The 25,714-nt window shown below is 42.5% G+C and overlaps 1 protein-coding gene across 1 annotated transcript in view; it reads left to right on the forward strand.

Annotated features, from left to right (window-relative positions):
* The first annotated feature begins 394 nt into the window (after positions 1-394).
* plekhg5b (pleckstrin homology domain containing, family G (with RhoGef domain) member 5b) overlaps positions 395-25,714 on the forward strand; it is a 61,909-nt gene continuing 36,589 nt past the window's right edge. Inside the window, 2 exon segments of the mRNA XM_030424104.1 lie at positions 395-1,267; positions 10,047-10,123. Coding sequence (XP_030279964.1) covers positions 1,144-1,267; positions 10,047-10,123 — 201 coding nt within the window. The 5' untranslated portion in view covers positions 395-1,143.

Consider the following 25,714-nt stretch of genomic DNA (forward strand, 5'->3'; position numbering starts at 1 on the left):
ATTTTTTTCATCTCCAAGAGGCCAATGTGTGCATTGTACCTCCACAGAAATAACTGAGCTCAGTCACCACAGAGCTGGTGCATTCATAAAAAGGAATAAATCTTTGAGGAGACATAAAGGGCGCGGGCACTGATTAATGCAGAAAAATGTCAGCCTTTTACAATTTGCGCAAAACATAAAGCGAGTCCACTCTGGATGTGGGTGGAGGTTTAAAAGAGATCTTTGTGTCACCCAGCCCAAAAGCCATTGGCCCAGATTGCCTGTCCCAGCATGCAACGCACCTCTGCATGAATACAACACTTGTCTGATGGAGTGGGCAGAAAGCCCCCCCATCGCCAGGAGATCCTACACAGGGCTTTAACATGAGCAGCTTGCCTCACACACAAGTTTTGTACAGTTTTAAAAACTTTGCCATGGATGAAGTCGGGGCTCAGGGAAGGCAACAGCGCAGGACATTTAACTTGCTGCTGGAGATAAGTTTGCGACATCTTTTTAGCTGCTGGGCGTCTGTAATTTAGTCAGGAATAGCTCTGTTAAATGGATTAGAAGAGGGCAGCATTTGGTGCTTGTCAGCAGCACTTGGTGGGTGGCTTTTAGTGGATGATTAGTGGAGAACTGAAAAAATCTACTGATTCAACTGAAAGAGGCATTGAAATTAAGGTTGAGAGAAATGTGCTAGTCTTCTGCTACGTGGGGCGACTTGTGTTCAGTTATATTACCTGTTACTAATTTAAAAAACCTGGATGGCAGAGGTAGAGCTTATTCCAGATTTAGAATCAATAATATGGCCCCCTGCCTGGAGGTGTAATGGATTGTACTTGAGGAAAGTCTGTTTGCTCACTTGGACCAGCCTCGAAGCAGAATCAGACTTGGACAGAAGGTTCAAAGTAAAGTGTTTAGAGGCTTAGCTGGATGAGGTAATTGTGCAGGTGCTGGTAGTTGGCAGAGTGTAGAGTTGAGTTGGGCTGGCATGGTTTAAATTAAAAAGATGGCTGATGAGAAGGTTGAGTTGTTGATTGTTTGCAGAAGTTCAGGTCATTGTTTTTTGGGTGGGTCAGGGGTTGCTTAGACACATCGGTTACAAGTGACGCCGTGGAATGAGTTTCATTCTAATTAGCATTAGCTGATTAGTCATTAGTCATAATGTTCACGTACTGGAAGAAGCGTGGAGCATATGAGCTGGAGGCACTGCCACCCTCTCTCAACCAAATGGGAATAGAGCGCTACTCCTGGTCCTCATCCCTGGACGTCATCCATGATCTGTGTGGTAAGCGCCTGTATAAGTGGTGGATTTGTGTGTGTGTGTGTGTGTGTGTGTGTGTGCACGTGTGCACGAGTGTGAGGCTGGGCGGTGGTTTGATTCTTATTATTTTATTTTGGATTATTGTTCCAATGCCAACAGTTGGGTCGTTTTGGGGAGTGAACATTTAAAAAAAAAAACAGTGATAATTAAGTAAAGGATGTTAAAATGTACACTTCACATACTTTTATGACCCCCGCCGAGGTTGTTTGTTTGTTGGTTGGCTGGTTTGACAGCAAGATTACATGAAAACTGCAGAACAGATTTTCACGAAACTTTGATGAAGGGTGGGTCTCGGCCCAGAATAGACCCCAATAATTTTTTGATGCGGATCCGTATAAAGGGGGCAGATCTGAAATTTTTTTTTTGTCACTTTGACGGTTGGGCCTTGTATGCACTCTACTGAGTGCAATTCTAGTTGACTTAGAATTTTGTACACATACCCGTTAACCTACCTCCGTCACCAGTGTGCTTCCACAACGTCATTCACATATCGCATTTCCCACCCGCCTCACCTGTACTCAGCGTTAAGTGCTAATTAGCAAATGCTAACATGTAAACGTACCAAGCTCAAATGATTAACATGGCAAAAATAACATGCTAAACATCAGGTAGTATTATGTTAGCATGCTGACCACCGTCGAGTCCAACGGAGCTGCTAGCTCAAGATATAAACTTGGTTCAGTTTGACCTTTTTGCCATGTTTTAAATCTCTTTATTTCTAACATAACAACAATATGCAGCGTGATAAAAGAAGAAGTAGTAACCCTGTGTGTGGTTCAGACCTCCTCGACAGAGCCTCATCCTCATTCATCTAACATGACAGGGGTGTTCCAGCGCGACACTTAACATTAATCAGACGTGACTTGACATTGTTACACGCAACTTTCCTTCAAGCGGATGATTAACTGGTTCACTTGCACATGAGCTCAGGATATAGGCACCATCATGGAAAGCTTGTTTTTTTTCCGTTGCTCTGTTCCTCCGTGGAAAGCACTCAGTGACCTGGCATAAAGACAACCTCACATGAGAGAGAAGAGAGGCAAAGAGCGGATGAGACCAGCTCCACCGATGAAATATTTACCACTGAAGAAGTGCATAGCTGAACTGAAATGCTTCCCTGTCTCCTCTCAGTGCTTTTTTGACGTGGCACAGGGGCACTTGCTTTCCGCTGTGCCGCCCGATTTATGCCATTAGTGAAGGGGAAGTGATAACACAGGGCTGGGGAGGAATGTTCTTCATCCTCTCCTCCCTGCCAGCCAGACTCTTGGAAATCCGGCTACTTTCTGGTCAGCTTAAGGACGCTGCCTGCTGAGGCAGACCTGCTTGGCAGAGACCGAAAAGAGGAATGCCACAGAGGGAACAGTGAGGCTTTGATCCTTACCTTTTCACCATCTCTGTAATTAAGCCCCAACTTCTACAGAAAACATTTCCCAACACTGTTGGAGCTTCTCAGCTTAAAGATGCCCTTTTATTTTCTCCAAAATAGAACAGAATCCAACACAAAACTCACTTATGCTTCATAATTAGAGCCATGACTATGTTCCCTGGCCTTGGAACACCATGAGACTGAAATTGAAAATTGAGATTTGTAGTTGATCCTTGTGAAACTTTAACAAGGCTAGACACATACAGACCTGAAGCAGCTCATCTGTTTTCAGCATTTTTAAAGCAGTCTTCATTTTACAGCCAGTCATCCTCAGCGTTGATCGTTAGATATGTGTGTCAACATGCTTTAAACTTTGCCTCAGAAGCGATCAAAATACAAAAAATGTTTGGGTCGTTCTCTCAGTACTAAACATTTTCTTGTTCCAGGTTAATGAATGAAAAGTTTTACTCCTTTTCTTTGTACATTTTTGGAAATTCCTCTTCGTCTTCTTGGGAACACTTTTGGGTTTTGTCAAAAAAACAACAGTATCTTATGTGAAATCATGAGCTCACTACTGTGTTAGAGTTGGTAACAAACCACAGATGCTGTTCCTCAGAGCTTTTGCGTGTCATCACAATCCAACAATGGAGGTGTGACTGGTTGTGTTCTCACATATTGTTTTCCTTGAAATTTCGTAAGAAAAGACACTTGCACAAACCACTAAATCTTGCAGACACTTGTTCAGTGAAAGGAATAATCGGACACCACAGCCATTACTCACACATGGTTTCCTGAGGGCGAGGAATAAGACGTGGATAGACAGTTTATAGATTTGTCAGGAACAATGGTAAGATTATACAGTAATAAAAACAATTGTTTGTGGAAGCTAAAACATCTATTTTTTTTTGGAAAAGTATGAACATTTTTGAGTAGATTTCTATTTCTTTGGCACTTTGTGTAGGTCAGGCGACACATTAAACATCAATACCAGGATAGTGTGACGTACTGTATTAACATTGATATTGAAAAAGAAAGGAAATATTTTTTTTTCTAGCATAAGGGCTCATGAACAACTACATGTTCTGAGGACTGTAGGTGGACTCGCTGTTTGAGTGACTGCACCAGGAAAAAACTTTTGACGTGAACAAAATTGTTGTTTTGCGAGTCCTAATTTGGGTTTCAGTTGAAATATCAGCTCATGGCTTTATCCCAGCTCTTACTTCCCACCATACACTGCATTCACCAGGCAGGTCCAAAATATCCCCAGTGTACGAGCACACGCTGGAATTCCTCAGGTCATAGTCAGCCACGAGTTCCAGTAACAGCAGAACATGCTGCTATTTTGCTTGGAGTTTAGCAGCAATAAAGCCCATAAAAAGAATAGTCTGACACGAAAAGGCCACACCGTTATATAACAATCAGCCTGTACTCGACCAATTACTGTACTTTCTGACATAAATGCCCTGAAAAATTCAAGAAATGCAGTAATCCCCTCATGACCCTTCTTAAATACGGTGACAGAGTATTGAGTTTTCGACTAATGCTCTACCTTAATGTCGTACCGTCGTGTAGTCCCCTGATGTGCGTGGTGAGACTTAAGAAAGCTCTGTTTTGTAAACTGTCTTCGCCATCAGATGATTCCCAAATGAGTCAGCAGAATAAATGGGTTATTTTTTGGTTTTCTTCGTCTTGTAAGTTGAAAATTGTCGACGTCTCCTCCACCCCTCTCTGGAACAGTTTACACTTGTTGTTTGGTGGTTTTCAGTTTTATACGTGGGGACCTCGGGTTTGCTCAGATGTGGTCGAGGCGGGAGAGAGACGTAGGGAGGGGGGTTGCAGAGTGTGTGATGCACATGTGTGTGATTTAACCGCTATGGGGGTAAAACAACATTAAGCTGGAAGGCTGCGTCCTGCCCCCGCTGCCACTGAACCCTCAGCATTGGAAACAGCTGCAACCTGCTCGTGCTTTAACGTCTGCTCACCAGGCCCAGACTCATTCACCTGTAGCGGGGGGTTCAGGTGTAAAGGTTTGAGCTTTAGGAATAAATTAAGACAAATGTTGTGCTCTGTAATTAGGACTTACCTCAGTTTATCACAAGCAACTTATTTTTTACTTATTTAACATGACACATTATTTTCACAGCAAGAAATTTCAAAATGGGCTTAACAGAAGTATTTTTCCCTTCTCTTGCTCAGGCCTGTTGGTCTGCACATCTATTGATCTGACCCTCCTGATAGGTCAAACATCCCCACCTTCCTTACATCCTTGTCATCTCATTCCACATTTAAGTTTCGTGTGGTCTCACTTTCCTGTCTCTCTGCTCCCCTGCATGTGCTGATATGGCCATCGCTCCGCCAGGTTCCCCCGGTCCGTATGCCATCCCGCCTGCCTGCCATCTGTGATCGTCTCTCAGGAGCCCTTTTCATAACCACCTCCTGCCAAGGAGTTGCATGTCACATTACATACAGGGTGATGGGGTTCTTAAAAACATGATGTGAAAATGAGGAGTGCAGTCAAAAGGATAATCTCACCCCGTCTTCATGTGCCATGATGCGATCTCACCAAATAGAAGGGCAGAGTAAGGCATTCTTAACATTCCTCATAAAAACGTGTGTGAGTCTCACAGCTAAACGTGGTCTTGGCTCGGCCTCTCCCAGCCTCAACGTGGAGTACTGGTGAGGCTCTGAGGGAGGCGGTGGTGCAAAACGAGATAAGCACAACTAGTGAACATGGCGACGACTTGGTGGAACCTTTTAGGAGTTTGATTTGGTTTGCGTCGTAAGAGACTTCTACAGCTTTGTATCCCTAAACAAACTTTAATACCCGTACCTTGACTTCAGTAACAGATCCTGAACAATACTTCTTTCTATACCAGTGTAATGAAACCAGTTTTTAACCGTAGATCACATTACACATACACGCGATGATTCCCATCTTTAGGCTTAACCTAGTGTTATTCCCGTGCACTGAGGCAGCCAATCACCAGCACTATTAGATCTCGGACCAACAAGCATGCTGCATACTTATTGGCTCACTGCTGATGATGAGATTAACTCCTTAGGTATTGAAATTTGGTATCAAATGAGAAGAGACTTTATGATACCTAACCCTACTACGATCTGCAACCCCGTCATTGCTTCTGCTGCACCTGTCAAGCTCTCCAATATACAATGATAACAGTATCAAATGTACCACTTGAAATAGTACTAACTATTATTTGAAACAATGGTCCCTTGGCTTTGAACAGCAGCAGGCCTCTTATGTTGGCAACAGTCGTTTTTGTTGGCTGACCTCACAGTTGTAGCCAGCTAGAGTTTTGGTAAGTGCTCAATTATTGTACGAGTAAGTAATGTTATATCGGGCTTATTTGTTTGTCACTCTACATTACAAGGTTGTGCACTTGGATAACTAATTCTTTAGATAAACAATCTGGATATTTCATAAAGTATTGCCTTGTTTATTGTGCTCTCCTTTTTCCGTCAAAGCTACTCCAAATGTACCCAGACACTGACTGCTTGAGGGCTGAAACTAATGGCTGTATTGATTATTAATTAGTCGCTCAGTTATTTTAATCAGTTACTTAATAATTAATTTCCCCAGAGCATTAAGTGACATCTTTAAATAGCTTGTTTTCCCTTACTAGCAGTTCCAAGTTTAAAGGTATTCAAGTTACAAGAAGACAAAACGGAGAGAAACACTAATCGTCACATTTTTTAAATCTAGAATCAACCATTTCTGGTGCTTTTTGCTTGAGTTGTTGGGGATTGACCTCATGATCAATCCACTTATCGTTTCAGCACTACAGTGCTTTGACATTCCCTTGTAGCTCGCACACATGAAAGTAGAGTAAGGAAAGAAAGCGCAACTTACTAGAAAATGCAAGAACCCTGACTTATGTACACTACTAAACTTAGTTGCACGATGGTCAAAAACTGAGGAAGTTGAGTTTGACAAGTTGGAATACTTGGAGTACTTCTTGCGTGTTCAAGTGTGCATCATTACGAACTCACCCCCCTCCACTGCTGTGGCTTATTTATGGGTGCCTAATGGGTCTTTGCCCCAGGCAGTGTCTCTCTGTGGTGAACAAGCCAGTGGAGAGCTGTGTAGATGGGATGCTCCACTGTCTCTTTAGTGTGCAAGCTCATTGTCTGCTGTCACGTGTGTTCGTGTATAGTGTGTGCTTGTGTTTGCTTTTGGCTTAATCAGCACTGCTGAGTTCAGGAATTCCAGTTCATCAGAGAGAGAAAGCGGGAGAGTCAGCAAGATATGAGCAAGTAGGACGGAAGATGGAGCTCAGCAGATAATACAGTGATTTTATGATACAACAGGATGGACAGGTAGTTAAACAAGGGCAAAGAGTTTAAGGGGTGAAGGAGAAGCTTGAGCTTAGACCAGCGGGAGGCAGACTGGATTTGAGGTAATTACGTAGTTTGTGTGATAGCTTTTTTAGAATCAAGTTGAATGAAGGTAGTAACACTTTAACCCATGTTGGCCAGTTAATTTGCAGTGCCTGCAATGCACCTTGTGCATGACAAGCCAACAAAGCCCCCAACTGGAATACTATATGGCCCGCTGTAAACCCGATTTTGAAGTCTGACTTATCACTACAGATCAAATGCTTATTTATTTTTCGCATTTCGTCAGTTGTGCTCTGATAACTGGTTCCATTTCCAAGTCGGTACTTCCAAGTATGCAGATTTGGCTATTAGCACAAAACCTTGTAGTCATTTAGCTAAATAGCTAATGTAATCTATCTGATACAACTTAAGTTTTAGTTCTTTGAATCTCAGTCTTGAATCTTCGGTCATTATGTACTCACACTCATGCCAATTGAAAGTAGGGTGAAGTTTTGTAGTCTACGAAAGAATTCTGGAGCTTCAGAGCTAAATAGCGTTTCTACATTTCCTCTTCAATAACTGAAGTAGATGGGGACTTGTTTTAAAACAAGACTGAATAAAAACAGAAAATGTTTCCGCAAAGCTCATCCCGCGTAATCCAGGACTCTCCAAATCTCTACTGTAGTCGCTAAATTAAAAATATTTGAGAATTTGAAGTCAAATGTGATCTTGTGACTTCAGGAAACTTGGATTCAAGTGAGGGAGCTGTATGGAGCCTTTTGGTTTTAACCTGCAATTACTGATTTTGTGGCCACTTGGGGGCCTCGGAAATGAGCTGTTATGACATGTTATCACCTTTTAACTGAATATGGCTGACTTCTTGGCAAACACTTGTTTATCTCCAAGTCCAGCTGATACAGAGCAACATTAGCTCTTTTTTTACTTTCCACCTGATGAATGTGATTCATGTGTGAAGTTCCACTTGCGGTAAAGACGGTTCTGCCTCTTTGGGAAACACTCCATAAAAGCTGGAGGCTCCCTCTGCAGCCTGCTGCTTGTAACTCCTGAGGGAGCCATTAGCTTGAGGCCCCGCTTGGCAGAGGCCACAGTCGGAGCTGAGAGTGCGTCTCGGCCTGCTCCCAGCACAGCAGAGACGCAGCACAAGTTTGACAAAGTACACTCTGTCTTGGAGGAATTGTTGGAAGGTGTTCAAATTGACTTTTTAGGTCACGCTAATGTCATGGTACTAGGGATGTCGATGCTGGTTGGTCCGCCACTTTGGTTCAGACTGAATAACTCAACAATGGATTGGCATGAAATTTGGTACATATTCATGTTCCACAGAGGATGAATCCTATGGACTGAAGTGATTTCCTGACTTTCCTTCGAACACCTCCAGCAGGTTAAAATCAGATTAATTTTGACGGATTAGCACAAAACTTTGTACAGACATTCATGGTCCCCAGAGGGTAGATCTTCCTGACTTTGCCTTTTGTGCCACCAAGAACATGACCTTTTTGTCTTTGAGTGAATGTCTTGACAACTAGTAGATGAATTACTGAGAAAATTGTAACAAACATTCATGTTCCCGTCAAGATGAATTGTAACACAGCATGTAGCGCCATCATCAGGTCAAAATAGTCAATATGATAAATAACAGAAAAGAAATGACTTTCCCATCAGCCTCTAGTGTAATTAGTGTGTTTAAAGTTATTAGATGGTGAAAAGGTTGACTTTACACCTGCTAAACAGGTTAGCATGTTGAGCACGTTAGCATGTTAGCATGTTGAGGTTAGCATGTAGCTCAAAGCATCACTGTGCCTAAGTACAGCCTCACAGAGCAGCTAGCATAGTTGTGGACTCTGCCTTGTTTCTACTCCCATTGAGCAAATTCATTGCAGACAGGTTGACCCTTCCCTCCACAGTGGGGAAGCCATGGGCTCTGTGGTATGCACCAATTACAGTGTTTTTCCCTCTTCCCCACAAGCCCCCTTGACCTGTGAGTGTAGCTGTAGCCAAGTGGATGACTCAAGGTGACTTGTTTCCATACACCAGCTCAGACAAGAGCCTTGGCTGTTTTATCATTTCTTTCATGACGTCAGATTGTTTGAAGTTGGCCTTAAATTTCATCTATCAGTTGCCTTCGTTTTCTAGCAGAAGCCCGTCTCTATCATGGATTATTTTGTAATGATATTACAAGTGCAGCTCAGCCAAATAGGGAGATATGGCATTACAGTGAACAGGTTATCTGATCTCGCTGGAAAGGTTTTACTACAAAGTCCCGTCATGCTCAGAAACCGGAGACTTTTTGGAACTAGCACCTTTACCGTCCGTTCCGACCCCCCTCCGGCTGTTTCTGCTCCTCATCCCAGCTCTTCCCTTCTCCTTCCTGCACATGTATTCTGTTTTTGTCATTAGGCACGCAGATAAATATTGTTGCGCTCAGGCTCTGTGTTATGATATCTTTATCGTGTGTGTACATGTAGAAGATGTAGACCTAAACACTGCCTTTTATCATGCCCTCAATGCAGCATTGGCTAACCAGTCAAGTAGATTTCAGAGGTTTATTTGACAATGGTGATTTGTTACTGTGGAGTGGAGTACACGATGAGTGCACTTTGGTACAAAAACCAGAACGAGGCTTCCTCTCACTTGCTCCATATTCTTCCCGTCTCTTTGGTCGTTTTTCATTTCTCTCTGATCTCCTCCCAGCGACACACCCCGCCCTCTTTCCTCTGTTTACCTATCCTCCGAGAAATCTCTCTAACCAGAGTTGTCTTTTTTCACTTTATGACATGGCTTCTTGGTCCTCTGTGATGGTGTGAGAGTGTTTCTTGTGCTCATAGTCACTCTCCCTCCCTCTCTTTCACCCCGTCCTTATATAAACACATGCAGTGACTTCAGTCTTCGTGTCTACAGTTTGTTTTTACAGCTTTACCAAGAAAGGTGTGTTAATGGATGTGTGGCCGGCTGGGTGGCTGGTTTGGTGTTTGATGTGATAAAGAGCGATGTCTCAATTACTTGTGTGTTCTGTTTCAGATGACAAGCCCGTCCAGGAGGAGGACTGGGTGGCGTGCCAGCACCCTGAGTGTCCTGAGCGCCGGAGGGCTTCTAAGGTAAGACCCTTAAATCCGCCAGGTCAACTCAAAGAACGTCTGTGCCGGGACTGATTTCACTGACAAGAACGACACTCAGCAGGCTTATCTTGAGAGTCTTCCCGTCCTGGACAATCTCCTTATCGCCTGTCCTAACTAATATTTTTTACTTAAAGTCTCAGTGTAGGCAATACCTTGAGATAAATGTACTTAATTGCTTTCTTCTGTGCTTGCATGTCCATATGCAAGCAATGCTACGGAGGAGTGCTAACAAAAGGTGCTACTGCAGCAGCTTTAGCAAAGCACCTATTATGAGAAGTTGGCGACAGCTCCCGTTACATCATCGATTCAGCGTTAAACAAGACGGCCCAGTAAACTGTTTGTTTTGGTTCAACAGCCATTCGTAATTCTCGAAGCTAAGTTCAGAAGTTAATTAACTTTGTGCTTAACTCACAGTACACAAGCCTTATTTTTTAATGCTAAGCTAACCGTCTGTAGACATGTGAGTGGTATCAATGAGCTTATCTAGTGCTCCGCTAGAAAGCGAATCAGCGTAATTCCCAAAATGTTGAACTACTTGTAGCTGTCAGAGCTGTTATTCTTCTGACAAAGAAAAATGATGATTGTGAGAGTTGTGATAGCTTTAATTTAATTGTCATTGTGGTTGCAAAACATCTTTATTTTCCATTTAAGTAATGATTAGAAGTGTTTTTTTTTGTTGTTTTTTTGTTAGTGTATAGATTAGAGTTAATAAGGATGCAGAAAAGAAAGATCGGGAACGACATGAGGAACAAGGGTCCACCGGCTGGATTCAAACCAGGAATATTGCAATTAGAGACTGTGTAATTTAATGCCACAACATGACACATTCAAGTGACAAAAACCGCTTGGGACCGTCAGAATTAGGAGTCTCATCAGGACCAAAAGAGTAAATAGTGTGATGTTTTTATAGAGTGCGCAGTGAAGGGGAGGTCTGGGTGGTTGAATGGGTTAACAAAATGTCAAACTTTGCCACGCGTCACTGCTTTTCGTTTCCTGTTTCATACCAAAAGGCAACGTTGGTTTCCTTCAACGGTGACCACAATTGTTCCAGAATCCTAACCAAGTGGTTATTATTGTCACCATGATGACAAACAACCTTAACCAAGTAGTTATTTTAACCCGAGCAGTGATCTCTCCCTTAACCCTAACCAAGTCATTTTGTGCCTTAAACTATCCAAGCTTCAAACTTACAATCCTTTTTTGCATCAGTGATTTGCAATGGTTTTGGGAGACATTGACAGATGATGATGTCCTGCAGATAGAGACATCACATCAGAAAACACTTGTCGTTTTGGGAGCAATTAAATACATGGTAGTAATTTGCAGAGCCTTTGACATGGTCAGCATCTCAAACTCCTGAAGCCACCGAAACAACCCAAAAAGTGCATTTTATTGCCACTTTAACAGGCACTAAAAAAAAATGAAATGGCTTCAAAATGAAGGTGCACACACCCTGACGCAACTCATGTCGGTCCCCTTAAGCTTTTGGCTCCGTCGGATGTCCCCAGAGGTCACTGGATCTCTCGTGTGTTGCATTACCACACAGTGAAGGTGAAGCAGCGAGTGGCAAAGCTGCTTTTCTTCTTTTAGGTGTTAAAAGGGGCGTGAGTGTCGGGGCTCTGTGTCTGGCCACTAGACTGTGAAATGAATTATTCCTTTGAAGCCACTGGTTTCTGAAAATGGGAGTCTGGCCAGAAGACCAAGGGAAACCGACATAGTGTCTGGTCTGTCTGTCTTTCTGTCCCTCGACTGTTTTGGTTTGTCAGCTTTCTCCTGCCACAAGAGCCGGGCATTAGACGGATTTTCCCATTGAATCAAGATGTTGTCCTTTGCCGTCCGCTCTGCGGAAACAAAAGGAAGGGAAAATGACAGAGAGTAGACACGGTGAATTCAGTCGGCACGTGTCGAGAGAGAGACGGTTAAATATAGTTTTTCTCCATGACAACCCAGAATAATAAAGTGGAGGCAGAAGAGAGCCAAAGAGCTTAACCGGAGCTATTCCTCTGCATTTTTCCCTGCTCCTCATGTTATTGAGTCTTCCAACCCCACTTTCTCTGGCCCCCTCTCAAATGACAAGGACCCTCCTTTTTAAAGATAATTTTGCAGAGTTGTTAGTAAGAAGGTAGATGGTGGGTTTAAGTTTCTAAGTGTTTTAAAGTAGCCTTTTGTGTTTGTTTGACCTGCTGTCGCACAGGGAGGAGGCAGTGCGGGACAAAACATGTCTGACGCCACCGGTCTCCTTGGTCAGGGTCAGGGTTGATGGTGTTATGTAAGGAGATTAGGGAAAGACTGGCGGCCCAGTGTGGACTGGGACAGACGGACAGGGCGGAGGAGGAGGAGGAGGAGGAGGAGGAGGAGGAGGAGGAGGAGGAGGAGGACAGGTTGAAGGCAGAGTGGTCAAAACAGACAAAGAAGACTATTGACGACCATTAGCAATGACTGAATTTGTTCTTTGATAGATTACATTTCAGTTCATTGATGTTTTTGGTGAAATTGGTTGCAGTCGAACAAGCTCTAAACACAACATAATATTAATAACGCCTTCTGAAGTTGATGTATACATTGGAATCCCGTCTTTCCTAACTCTGATATCTGGCTCTTCAGCTGCAACATGCTCGGCTGCGTCTATATGCTGCTGGTCAGGGAGGGTGCAGGTTTGTTTATCAGAGCCTTTTTGCTGAAACAGCTGCCTGCATCTGCTAAAAACGCTGACAAGAGCATTGCGAGTGTATCAAAACATTAATGTTGAACATCATTAAAGCTACACGCCACAGCGACAAGCGACCCTTTTCAGATATATGTATTTGTCCCTGTCAGTATGAAAGTGTTTAGCTTTAACCACTGTAGCACTCTGATGACAACTTATTTCAAATGTTAAACTTCAGACTAAAACGTCAGCAGCTCAGCTTGGAGTGTATATTGGACACAGATGCACTCATATTTCAAGTGTTAAGTGTTTTTGTATGTTAGTTATTGATTTAAGTCACTTTGTGGAGATCTGTTTTCACTTCAACATGAAAGAGACTTTCTGTTGATTGGTGTCATGATAAATCTACTTTAATTTAATGCTGTCAGACAATAACAAAAAGCTTCCGGGGGGATGAAAACTGTTCACAGACGCTGTGTTTTCTTTAAGTTTCACTGTTTCCTGTAATTTATTTCTGCTGTTTCGCTGTTCCTCAGCTGCGCAGTCAGTGAGCAGTGTCGAATGAAAATATAACATTTTCAGATTTTTGCTTTCAGTGCTCAGATTATTGCGTCATGCCAATTTCTTTTCTTTGCTTTGACCCCGCAATGATCTTTTCTGTTCTAGTAATGATAGGATATCCCGTGATTTCACAATATTTCTGCTGATATTTTTCTTTCATTACTGTAAGATGTGAAGTGAGAACAGCGAACAAATGAGTCATGATAGTTTGGGCATTTCAGCACGATGATAAATAAGAATGTATTGTGCCGCGTTCTCGTTCCTGAGTGTTTTTCTCGCTTACCTCAACCTGAAGGCTGTTGCTCAATAGTTACGCATGTATTGCCTGTACCAAGCTTTAAGCAGCAGGGGGCAATGTCATGACGAGCCTGCTTATCCTCTTCCAGAGCTTACTCACTCGCTCTGCATTTGTTTCACAAGTGAGAGGCACATTTCTTCGAAGAATGAGAAGCATAAATATATCCTTTTGACTTTAGCCAAGTCCACCCACTAAACAGATTTAGATGCATCAAAGAAGGCATTTTTTTTTTACCCAGAAAATGAAAAACATTAAACTTTTACATTTCATTTTAAGAGTTTAAAAAGTAAAGCACTACGAATAGGCTCTTTGATATTCTGGCGGCTTGGCAGCACGACACAGAGCAGACACAAACACAGACGGACACAGAGAGAGAATCTAAGGCCAGTCCTGTGCTGCATTTAAACCGTTTTATTCCCAGACAGGCCTGCCTTTGGTCTCCTACTGCCATATATCAGCTCCTGACGGGGCTGCGTCTCTTCCAGTCTCGGCATGACTGGCCTGGAACTGAATGAGTTCACCTGCACCATAATTTACTGAAATCACACCAGGTGTCAGCCTCTGTACTCTCGCTGCCGTAGCTCAGCGCTGTCACCACATTACACAACACCACTCAAAGGCTACTAGGAGGCTTTCAGATGGCCCGACACATGTGTTTCCAACAGGGCTCGCTGGTGTTTTCGAATACTTTGCTGTGGGTTCCTGCAAGCCAGTGGGATTTAAAATCAGTCTGCAGGTGTCTCGCTGGCAGATGCCTTCAATCCAGAGTTATTTCTTGGCTTGAGGTGGTGGGATTCATTTCAGATTATGTTGGTTAGCGCTGGATGCTAGTCTGAGCTTGCTCCCTGGATCTAGACTCCAACATGGAAAGGCTTATTATCCCCGATTGCTTTGCTCCCCCCCCCCTCCCTCCTCTTTGTATCTATCCCTGTCTCCCTCATTTCCCTCCCTCCCTTCCTCACTCAGCTCTGACAAGACAGGACCAGACAAGACAACTGGTAAGGTGTGGGTCGCCTTGGCAACGGGCCCCTCCCAGCCCAAACAGCTGGAGGCACAGGGATAGTGTGAAAAGCGAGTGGGAGACCGAAAGGATGAAGAGAAGTTTCAGTCAGCTGGCTTTGAATTTTTGTTCTCAATCCCGGTCTCATTTTTTTAATGCACAGTTTCGTCATGCGCATATAAAATGTGGACAGGAAACGGCAGAAATGTTAAAAAATTGCCAAAACGTTTTTCAGGGAAAAAAGAGTGAATTAATAGAAAAAAAATATATTCCAGACAGTAACATTCATAACATAAATTCAAACCATCTGATGTTTGACTGCCGTTCTTTTAAATCCGTCATCTCAAGTGCCTTTTTCTTCTGCAATGGTTTACCACCAACTCTACATCAGTATAATGGAGGCAAACAATAACTTGCCTTTTCTTATACAGTTTCTCTGGAGATTCTGTTAAAACCTTTGCTGCGATTCAGTGGAAACCTGGCATCTGTGTCTCACGCCGTTACTCACTCCTCGCCCCCTTTTGTGTTTTTGGTTGGCTTCCATTCACTCCTTTTCTCTTCACATCTTTTCTGTCCCCATTCAGTCACATGTTATGAGTAATCATTTGCTGAGGTTTTAGTAGAAGTAGTATGATGTTAGTCAGACAAGCATAGACGCATCCACAAAGAATGACCTTATTACTAGAATTGAATTATTTAAGAGGCTGGTAGTGTTTTCGGGTTGTGAGACTGTGTATGTGGGTTTTATCATGGCGAAATGTGTTCCTTGAGATACCGACTGTAGCGGGAACTAACCACTAACACAGAGGTGATGTTGAGTTTTTTTCCCAGGTGTTTATATGTCGGTCTTTCTGTAGATAGATGTTTGTCAGCGTGATAACACCACAGTTGTGCAAGATACCCTCACGACACTTATCAGTTTTGTAGTTTAGATCACAGTGAAGGCTGAGCAAAGAGGCCCGGATTAGACACACTTGGCCACACTTTACTTCCCTGGCCCACATTCGTTTTGATACAGTCATGAAACTTTTAAAATGAAAGTCGATCTTGAAGATAGGTGTAATAAATCATGTAATAATGTAGTAATGACTACTGAGTAATCACAGGTTGGAACGTCAACATGTTGACAGGTTTTGCAGCCGATGTGATCCCAACGCAAGGTGGTCTGTAGTGATAGTTGTCATATTATATTTTCTTTTCTTTTCATGCATCTTTTTTGCTTTTCTGCAAAGACTGATGCACTGGCTGAACTGATTCAGCTGTAACCTTTCTTTCCGCTGACCTGCTCGGCCAAGAAATCTCACCTAGCTGACACTGACAGGGAGCTGCTAACGCTGCTAAGTAAACACTCTCATTTGGGCCGGATGCCCACTTTCTATATGTGTCAAAAGGCTGACGGCTGCCCAAGGTATTAGTTGCCATTTACTGGTAGAGAGGATTAAGTTTTGGGTGTCATCCAGATACACTAACAGTCTAACACCTTCCAATCCGCCTGATTGTAGTTAAGGTCCTTTTAGGCAAGTCTTGCCAGTTGGCATCCATCTTGGCAACCCCCCTTGAGCAGTTAACAAGACAAGGCCTCTATCTAAAGAGGAGAGAAACTGCGTGTATAGAATCACCAGTCAAATATGATTTAAAAACTGCTCTAAAGGTTTTTCTTAGTAGTTATACTCACTCATATTTTTGCGCATGTGCACAGTTCGACGACACCGACTTCCTGTACGCCTCAATCCAGAGCCAGATCACTTCTCCTGCATAGTGGGAGCAGTCAGACGGTCACTCAGCATGTATGGACTGTGGGACTATTTAAAACAGCTGTGTGTATCCTCTAAGTTTACCTGCCTCTCCTCCTTATCTTTCTTTTGCTCTTTTGAGGAATATTCTGTTACCATTCAAAAGGTCCTGGAGGGCAGAACCGCTGTGCATTTTATGGCTCCACTCAGCCAATTGTTTTTCTTTCTTTGCCTTTTTTCTCTCTGTGCAACTATTTCCATCGTCTTCAAAAGTAAACTGTCACCGTTGATTAATTCAAAAAAAGGGAACATACTATATGTTTGTCAGCTATGCTCGATTGCTACCCACATGTATTTCTCACATCTTGTATTTTACTTAAGTAACTGGAGTGACTGCAGACTACAGAGTCCTTAAATTAGTTTTCTGGGGAAAAAATGTAAAAGGAAGTGACCTCAGCTATAACTGTAAATTTCTTGGAAAGCTGACTTTATGAAGTAATGCAAGCCCACTAATGGAAATAGTCTTCAGTTTCTCTGATGACTCTGGAGTCGTTAAGTCATCAGGGGAGCAGAGGAAAAGTTACCTAATCGCTTTTTCAACAGGAAACCGACTGCTGAGATACTCGGGTGTTAATGTGTTTATGAAGGGAAGGGAGAGCGTGCAGGTTCTTTTTCCAGCATTTCATCCCTTCTGCTGAACACTCGCAGAACTACTTGCTCACACAGCAGCTGCACTGGGGACAGTTTTTTGGGGGTTTCACTGTCTGTGAAGTAGTTAGAAAAGTGACTCTTCTCTAAGAAAGCAGCTGTAAAATCAAACTAGCTAGCCGTTTTCAGCGGGGTTTATAAAATCACTGGAGCACTGTGTGACAAAGATAGCTTCATGCTTAGATTTGTTCATGCACCAGTGTCAGACAGTACACTCATTACTGTTCCTGGTTGCCTGCTGAGTTTGGTGAGACTCACTGCTGCAGTTTGGTTTGACTACTAATGGCTAGACTACTTGTAGTAGAACCGGCTGACATATCAGTTGGCCACTATTACTGGCTCATATTGGCCTATCATATAACAGTATCAGCTGTCTGATATGCTTGGAGATTATCTTGTAGAAACAGATGCTTGGAACGATTTATAGTTATTAAATTCCCGTTGCACTGATGTTATTTTACACTGTAATGTTTGTTTGATTACCACATATGAGGAATCGTAGAAAAAAAAAGGTGTGTAAATCTGCTGATTAATGATGTCAGAGTCAGAATTATTTTTCAACATTGGAGTATCTATCAGGCTCTGACATGTCGATGACGTCAGTGTTGTAATCGTTATGCATATTGATTTTTATACTTTTAATTGTCTCCAATTAATTTCCAATCACATATTCCAACATCATACAAACTTTTTTTATCTACTAGATCAACATAAAACACAAGTAGAACAAGAACATGACACAATTTTATAATCACTTAACGTTGTCGTGTTTTATTTTGGACATATAATAAAGCATTGATTGTCAATTCATTCAGTTAATTTTTGCTTCTTTGTGCAGTGATTAAACAAAATTAATGAGTCTTCAGTCATGCCAGCAGCCCGATAGAATGTACTGAGGCACAGCGGTTCTATTAGCTAAATCCTTAGCATGCTACAATGCTCACAATGACACTGCAAGCATGCTGATTTTAACTAGTATAAAGTATGGGGACAGATTTAAACTTTGACCTGATCATGGCACAAAATACGAAATAAAGTCAATGGCTCACCAAAGTTTTTCAGTTCATCCAGTGGATATCTGCCCCAAATTCCAGGGTGATGCATCCAGTCGTTTGCAGAGATTGTTCTCTCAAAGATTGTTGGATGTCTACAAAATTTTGAGGCAATCGATGCAATAGTTGATGAGATATTTCAGTCTGGGCTGAAATGGTGTTCAGACTAACAAACTTGCCAATATTGCTAGTGTGGTTAAAAGGATTTGGATACACGTGCCAGGTTCAGTGAGCGTTTTGTGGCCCAGTTGGCTGATGGGCCAGGCTTTAATTACACCTGTAAACTATCCAGGAAAACTGAAGTGCATTCAAAACTCATCACTAACGTATTACTGTTGTTCGGTGCGTCCAATAATGGTGGACCCTGGCTGCTTGTATTTGAACTTAAAAGTGTTTCATTTGTTGGAAAAAAACTCTTCACTTACATCACACCGGCTGACCCTCGCCTGCACAACACTGTTAATCATCCAAAATCCCTGGAAGAATCCAGTTTGTTTCGTGATTGACCAACCTGAGTTTGAGAAACACTCATTGTTTGTTTACATCATATTTTTGACACAGTAATCAGCTTTTGCAACTATGACTATTAGTGTGAGTTTACAGTAGGTTGACATCACGAGACATCTTGTAAATAATTTCACTACATGGAAACATTGACTAGATCGTCACTCTTGCTTAAGAATAAGCTGGTAAGTTGAGTGCCAGCGAGCCTCATCTTATCATACGACACACGTCAGCTAACGATAAGCGATCTTTATGTATGAAACGCATGTAATACAACACGTCTTTTTAATCCTGTCACAGACAGAAACTCAGACAAGGCATTCCCATGTTTATGTGGACATTTCTCTGCAGTATTGTAAGACTGGATCCCAGCCACTCCAGCAGGCTACGACAGGCTGGCAGCTCCCCTCGTGTACAGACACACAACTGTCAACCAATCACAGAGTGTCTTCCACTCAGCTGTACTTTTCCAACCCTATGAGATGTGTTAATCCATAAAGAGAAGCCAAATGAATCTTAGACAGTGACTCATTTTACGTCAGACCACAGTCACCGAGGATTTATGGAGAGGTGACTATATGTAATTGGCAGATTCTAGTGAAAATCTAACCAATACACGCGCAAACTATGTGGTTTTGTGTTTACCAGTGGAAGACGTGTTTCCTCACAATTCAGTGAAACCTGTAGACTCTGAAGAATCGGGTGAGACTAAACTGCGTGCTTAAAAGTGTGTGCGTGTGATCTTAAAATGAGACTACGTGACTTTTTAAAAGAACACATTACACGATCGTCCTCTTACAAATAAGAAGTAGATTTAATGAGTAGAGAATACACACATTTTAAACTCAATACCGTCTGTGTTGTGGCTGCTACAGCACGACTTTGTCCAGTTGTTTACAGCGGCTGCTGTCATGGAATGTTAGGTAATGGTGAACATGTTAGCAAACAGTCACCCGTGTACACATCCAGTCGATATGAACCAACAGTATCGTTCATTTGGAGTCATGATTGTGCCCCTTAAAGTTCAATATTTACTCATTTTTGAGCTCTGTTTTTGGTCTCCACCAACTCCTGAAGGAAATATCTGGCTGCTTAGCCACAAGAAACTCCACTCCATAGTCGCCTGCTAGTCTTGACCCGTGTCTGCCTGTTGTTGGGCAGGTACTGTAGAGTTGATTGACAGATTTTTAGCAGACAACAGGTTTTCTCTGCTAACAAGAACGTGTAAATCAGTTGCAGTTGCAGGCTGTAAAAACAAAAGAGTTTGTTGAAAGATGCTTGACTGTCGAGTAAGATGATACATTTCCTTGGGTTGGTCCAAGAGTAACCCTGACTCTGGCTTTTATGTCTATTCATCATCACCGCTGCCATCATTTCTACATCAACTCAACTTATCTTACTTTGTTGCAAGATGCACCACTGAGCTTTATAGGGGAACTCCGGTAATATTAGAATCCAGGCCCTTTGTTTACGTGTTTTTTTTTTAAAATATGTATATGATTCATACTGACTGACTCAACTAGAAATGTTCCTCTGAACTGAAAAGGTGGTGAGTTGTTGCAGGACGACGATGGTGGAATCATGAGTCAGAATTGGAGAGTTTACAGAAAGGAACTGCCGACAATGATTTATGTACAGCGTCTTGGCTGAATAAATAACTGATTTTCAAATATCTTATTATTTAACAGAAACATCTCCATAGGAATCGGCCATGTGATGTTGTCAGACACAGAATAACAAACTCAGCCCGTCAGTGGCATAAACAAGCACTTTCGGTGGATGTGAGTTTGACAGTTGCAGTTGCCCCAAAAGATTACATAGCAGCCACTAAACCCATGTTGCACACCAACACGTGTAAATACAGGGCCGCATTGGAGACTCTTGCCAAAGTAGTCCAGGGTTCAAGTCCAATCTGTGGCCCTTTGCTGCCTGTCATCCCCCCTCTTGCTCTCGCTCAGTCTCTCATCCCATTTCCTGTCATCTCTCTAAGCTGTCCTATCTCTAATAAAGCAATACAAAGGCTCCAAAACATAATGATTGGGGAAAAAAGAAAAATACCGGAATTGCCCTTTGAGATCAAATACTGACTCATGATGTAACACCACTGAAATGTGGAAAAAGGGGGGTGTCTGTCCGTCAGGGTTAGAGGGAAAAAAATCCGTTAGACATGCTTCCAGTAATAACAAACAAGCTGGACACTGACATATGTGTCCATCCATACAATGTCTCATCAGGGAAATACAAACACTAGTATGAGGGTCGTACCAGTGACGCCAGTCCAACCCCCCAGGAGCATCCCAGTCAGGAAGCAGCATCGCAGCAGACAGGGGAATAACAGGAAGAAGGTACCTGATGGACGCTGTGATGGAAACGACCTTGTATGGGCCGACCAATATAGCCGGGGTTCAAAGACTTAAGAGAAGGCCCCCAGTGAGGAGACGGATCGAGAAAACAACCCCCCTAAATCCCTCGCATGCGAAGAGCCTTCTCATGGCAAACCCCACTAATTGTTGGTTTGCTCTCCGTGTTTCGAGAGTGTAAACAGCCGCTCCTTAATGAAATGCTGTGAGAATGGCAGCCAGTGCAGCTTAGTTAGAGAGGCGATAATAAGCTTTGAAAAGATCTCCAATTCAGAACGTGTTATTATGGCTGTGGAAACACTTGCTCCCTAAATCACTCTTAACTGAAGCCAGCCACGAAACCGTGGAACTTCCAGCAGCATCACGGGGGAAATATTTCATCTAATCCTCTCTCCTCTCCTTAAACGTCTTTTTTCTCACACCGGCTTGCTCATCCTCGTTATCTTCACGCTCACATTTCCCTTTGTTTTTCCCCCTTATTGAACTGCTCCCCTTGAAGATGTGAAAGAATTCAGAGCTTATGGTTATTGAGGGGTTAATGCCAAGGTCAGGCATCAAGAGAGGGTCACTCGTGTTCAGCCCAGCCCCACCCCCCCATCTCTGCCTTTAACAATGGCAGTACCAGTGGGGTCTAATCCTTTTAGAGTAATTGCATTGTGCCGTCCACTCTTTTAAATATAACCTCTTCTAATTAAGGCTGACAGCGGGGGATGGCGGGGCAGACATGGATTCAACAGGTCGCCTTGTTTTGAAGACACGGGACAAGGAGAGGTGGGGTCTGTGCTTTGAAAACCCTCCCCCCCGCCATCGTACTCCAAACATGAGGCCCCCCAGCCTCAGGGGTTTAGATTGTTTTTGTGAGCTAGCTAATTGCGGGGGATTTAAACGTGGTTCATCTTGGATTAACCTGAATGACAAAAGAACGGAGAGTAGTGGGCTGAGTGTTTGCGGTCAGTGCAACAGACTCCAACAGTACATTAGGCCATAAATCATACTAAGTATACTCAGCTATTACACCATACACCCACACAGCACTGCACTCTCCTACTTGCACCACACCGCACCATTGATGCAACTAGTGATAATTGCCATTTTTGCTTTATGTCATAATTATTTGCCCGATTATTTGCTTGATTCTGTGTTACTCAGAGCCAAAGGTAACGCCTAGAGACACCTTGTCTTGTCTGAGAAGTAGCACAAGACTCACAGAAAAAAACATACAGTTGACAATGATATAAAACAGAGAATGGTGTGCTTATTCCAGTGATTATTACTTTTAATCCCAAGGTCTGATAAACTTACATTTCCCCCAAATAAGGGTTTAATAATGATAAGAAAGTGTTTATCATCAGTTACCATGCCCCCAAAGGAATGGAACAGAAGGGTGTTCCTGGTTGAACAAACATTATTATAATTTCACAAAATATTATTTCCTGACAGACATAAAACTGGTTGTGAACATCAAATACCTATAATTTTAAGAACACTACCACAGCAGAATTCAATACCTATGCGAGCAAATGTACAAAGGTATGATAAACGTACATTTTCAGAACATTGTGTAACCAATGTGGTGACGAAGGCTGTCTGTCGCCACAAGTTATCTGTGTCTCAGACAAGAAGCCGCACTTGAACACACCACAAAGACTGCGGCAAACTAGCTTGTACTTTTTGCGCCTATATGCGCGGAAATAACTCTACAAATCACCAGGTGGTGGTAGCCTGGAATCGTCCTTTCAAGAAAGGAAACCAGAAGACTGTGGATATATATGTTGTTATGATCAAGCTGCAAATGGCACTGGCGACGAGGAAGAAGAATAACTCTAAGCCACGCTAAGTTGGTGAAACCGTAGATACAACAGTGACGGGCTAAAAGGAGTTTCTCTTTTCTTTTCTGTTTCTCTTCTCGGGCACTTGTTCGCTTAGCCGAACAGCCAGAGAGATTTCTCTCAAAGAGGATGTGCTGCTGATTCTACACGCTCAATTGGCCAAAAAGCCTCCGACGAGGACGGACCAGTGCTGACTATCTGGAACACACCGCAATAACCAGAGCCACAGTCATCAGCCTGGTGTCATTGGCCTTAAACCCTCTAAATGAATAAACTCTTTAAATATTATAGAAACAAGCTACATGTCGTCATATTTGACAGACTGGAACCAACTGATACTTAATTGTTTCTGCTAAAAGAAATGATGATTAATTGAACACAATTAACATGATTAATCACTTTTGCCCAGAGGTTATCTGCCACTGTGACATCATCATGTAGGCGGTCATACGTGACAAAACTCCTCACAAGCCACAGAGGGCTTTACAGAACTGTTTTCTTAGAGGCAACATAACAAGAAGGTTGACTTTATGAACTTATTGCAGATTAATATTTAGTCAGTGGACTAATCATTTTACACCACACCCAAGGCATTTATCTCAGGATGGAATATCAGATGATATTTTTCAGTATTCCTCGTTTGACTTTTTGTCTTTTCTTTGATTGATTGGGGATGATCTTTATGTTGATGTTGTTTGTGTGTTGGTTGTGTTTGAATAGATTTACTTCCCCCTCCGCTGCTGGTCATAAACCCAGCTGAACTCCCTCATTTAACCTCCTTTAACCTTGGGGCCAAAGTTCAAATGAGCTGCTAAATCGGGCAGGGGTGTGGGCGTTCGGCACGGACACGACTCGGTCTAGAAATCCAGTGAGCAAACATCACGCTTTTTTCTGAGTTTCACCACGATCAGCTGTCACAAAACTGTTTATCAGACTGAAAAAACGTTGTTATTTCTCAGGGGGGAAAAAAAAAGATCAGTTTCAGTGGGAGTTTTCATGAGTCAGCCAGGATGTGTGCGAGCTTGTGGGGGTGTGATTGAGAAGGTGGGCGGGGTTGATTTTAAGTGTGTGTATGTTAGTGTGCGCCTGTGTGTGTGTCTTCCCCAGTAGACCGCTGTAGTAAACAGTGTGCTTCTCAACTCTGTCACCGTCTGTTCGATCCCACCAAGACTGTCGGATTTACTCCGTCAGGTGTTGTCATTTAAAGATTGGGATTATTTTTACTGCTCTGACACACGTTCACTCATCAGAGGGACTACAGAACAAGTTCGATTCAGTTTGGGACTACAACTTTCACCACCTGCTCTCTATTGGACCTTGGAGATATTGACTGGTTCTTCTACTGAAGCTCAAAGAGGTTTCCTTTCCTTGAGAGTGGAGTTTTTCTATGGTGGGTAAATATAATGTAGAACAAACTTTATCCTGGATTCTGATGTGATGACACTTTTTCTGTTCAGTAGCGTTGTGTTGTCTCTTATAAGTCTTCATTCATTCTCTGTTAAAAACAATGAATTACAGAGCTAAAGTAGGAAGTCTCTCCTCAATTAATCGGTTAGTTGTTAGAGCTACAAAACATCAGAAAAGTTGATTGTGCTGGAAGAAAAGGGAGAGCAGCAGTTTCTCCCAATTGTCAAATGGTTAATGGAATAATCTCTAAGGATCAAGTAATCGATTTGTCTGTATTTGTTGTAGATCGAAGATAAACGTTCAGCATTTACATCAGGAGAGAAATGTATTGCCTCCATCCAGTCGCATCACAAATGTTAAACAAATTTTGAGAAAAAAGAAAAGGCAAATGATTCTCGTTTCCTTGCTTGTTTCCAGTACAGTTATGCAATTATTAGGAGTGATTTCATTGAGATAAGCAACAGGTGGCGCTAATTCTCAGTTTGGAAAATCATTATACCGTTACAGTTACCGTTTATGAAATGATGAAATGATGAAATACAATGTAGAAAAACACGCTGGACATTTCTAGTTAGTTTCATGTATCAATGTATGGAAGGTCACATCACATCAGTGTGGACCGATGAATCGACATCTGTCGTTATTATATTAACATAAAAGAGTTAAATGTTACGTCAGGACGCAAGGGGGTGAAATGTTCCCATCGCCATTGACCTTTTCTACTGCAGAAATTTAAAGTGCGACTAATGATTAGTTGTGTTTTTTTTGTGAAATACCTGTTTTTTTTTTCTGTCTGCGTGAGGCCGTGAATGTAGCGCACGTTAACGTCTGTACAGACCGGCACTTTAAGTCTGTTTTTCCTCCTGTGTCTGCAGATTTCACATCTGCTTCTCATATCAACACACCCGTGTACCCCCTGGCACCCACCAGCCTTCTCTCCTTTCCATATTCTTTCATTGGAAGTGGTTTCCAAATAATTAATTTCCATGTCATATTTGGAGCAGCCTGTGTCCAAATCACATTTCTAATTTAACTCCGAATACTCAGCTCTTTTTTTTTTCTTTTCTTTTTTTTTTTCCTCTCACTTCCTCCTTTTTTGGTCTGGTTCACCGCCCTCCTGTCTATCTCTCTCTCTTCTTCTCCTGCCCTGAAGCTATGGATAGGAAGGCTGGTTGCGTCATAGTCCAGCCAACATCGCCTGAGACAGCAGTCGGCACACTTGACTTTGTTAGAGCCGAGAGAGAGAGACAGAGAGACCAGCTGCCGGTGAGTGGTGCTTTTCTCACAAGCTCATATTGATCATCCCTGAACTGAATGGTGTCGAGCTGGACTGTGTGTAGTTCTTCACTCCTAAGAGGATTTAGTGGTGGGTCTGTCCTTAAGAGGCAGCTTGAGTGTGTTGTTTTTTTTCTTCTCTCAGTGACGACACCATGACAGTGGCATGTGTCATTTCGGTGTCACGTAAATATTT

Source organism: Sparus aurata, chromosome 7 (genome assembly GCF_900880675.1).
Source record: "Sparus aurata chromosome 7, fSpaAur1.1, whole genome shotgun sequence".
Taxonomy (NCBI): Eukaryota; Metazoa; Chordata; class Actinopteri; order Spariformes; family Sparidae; genus Sparus; species Sparus aurata.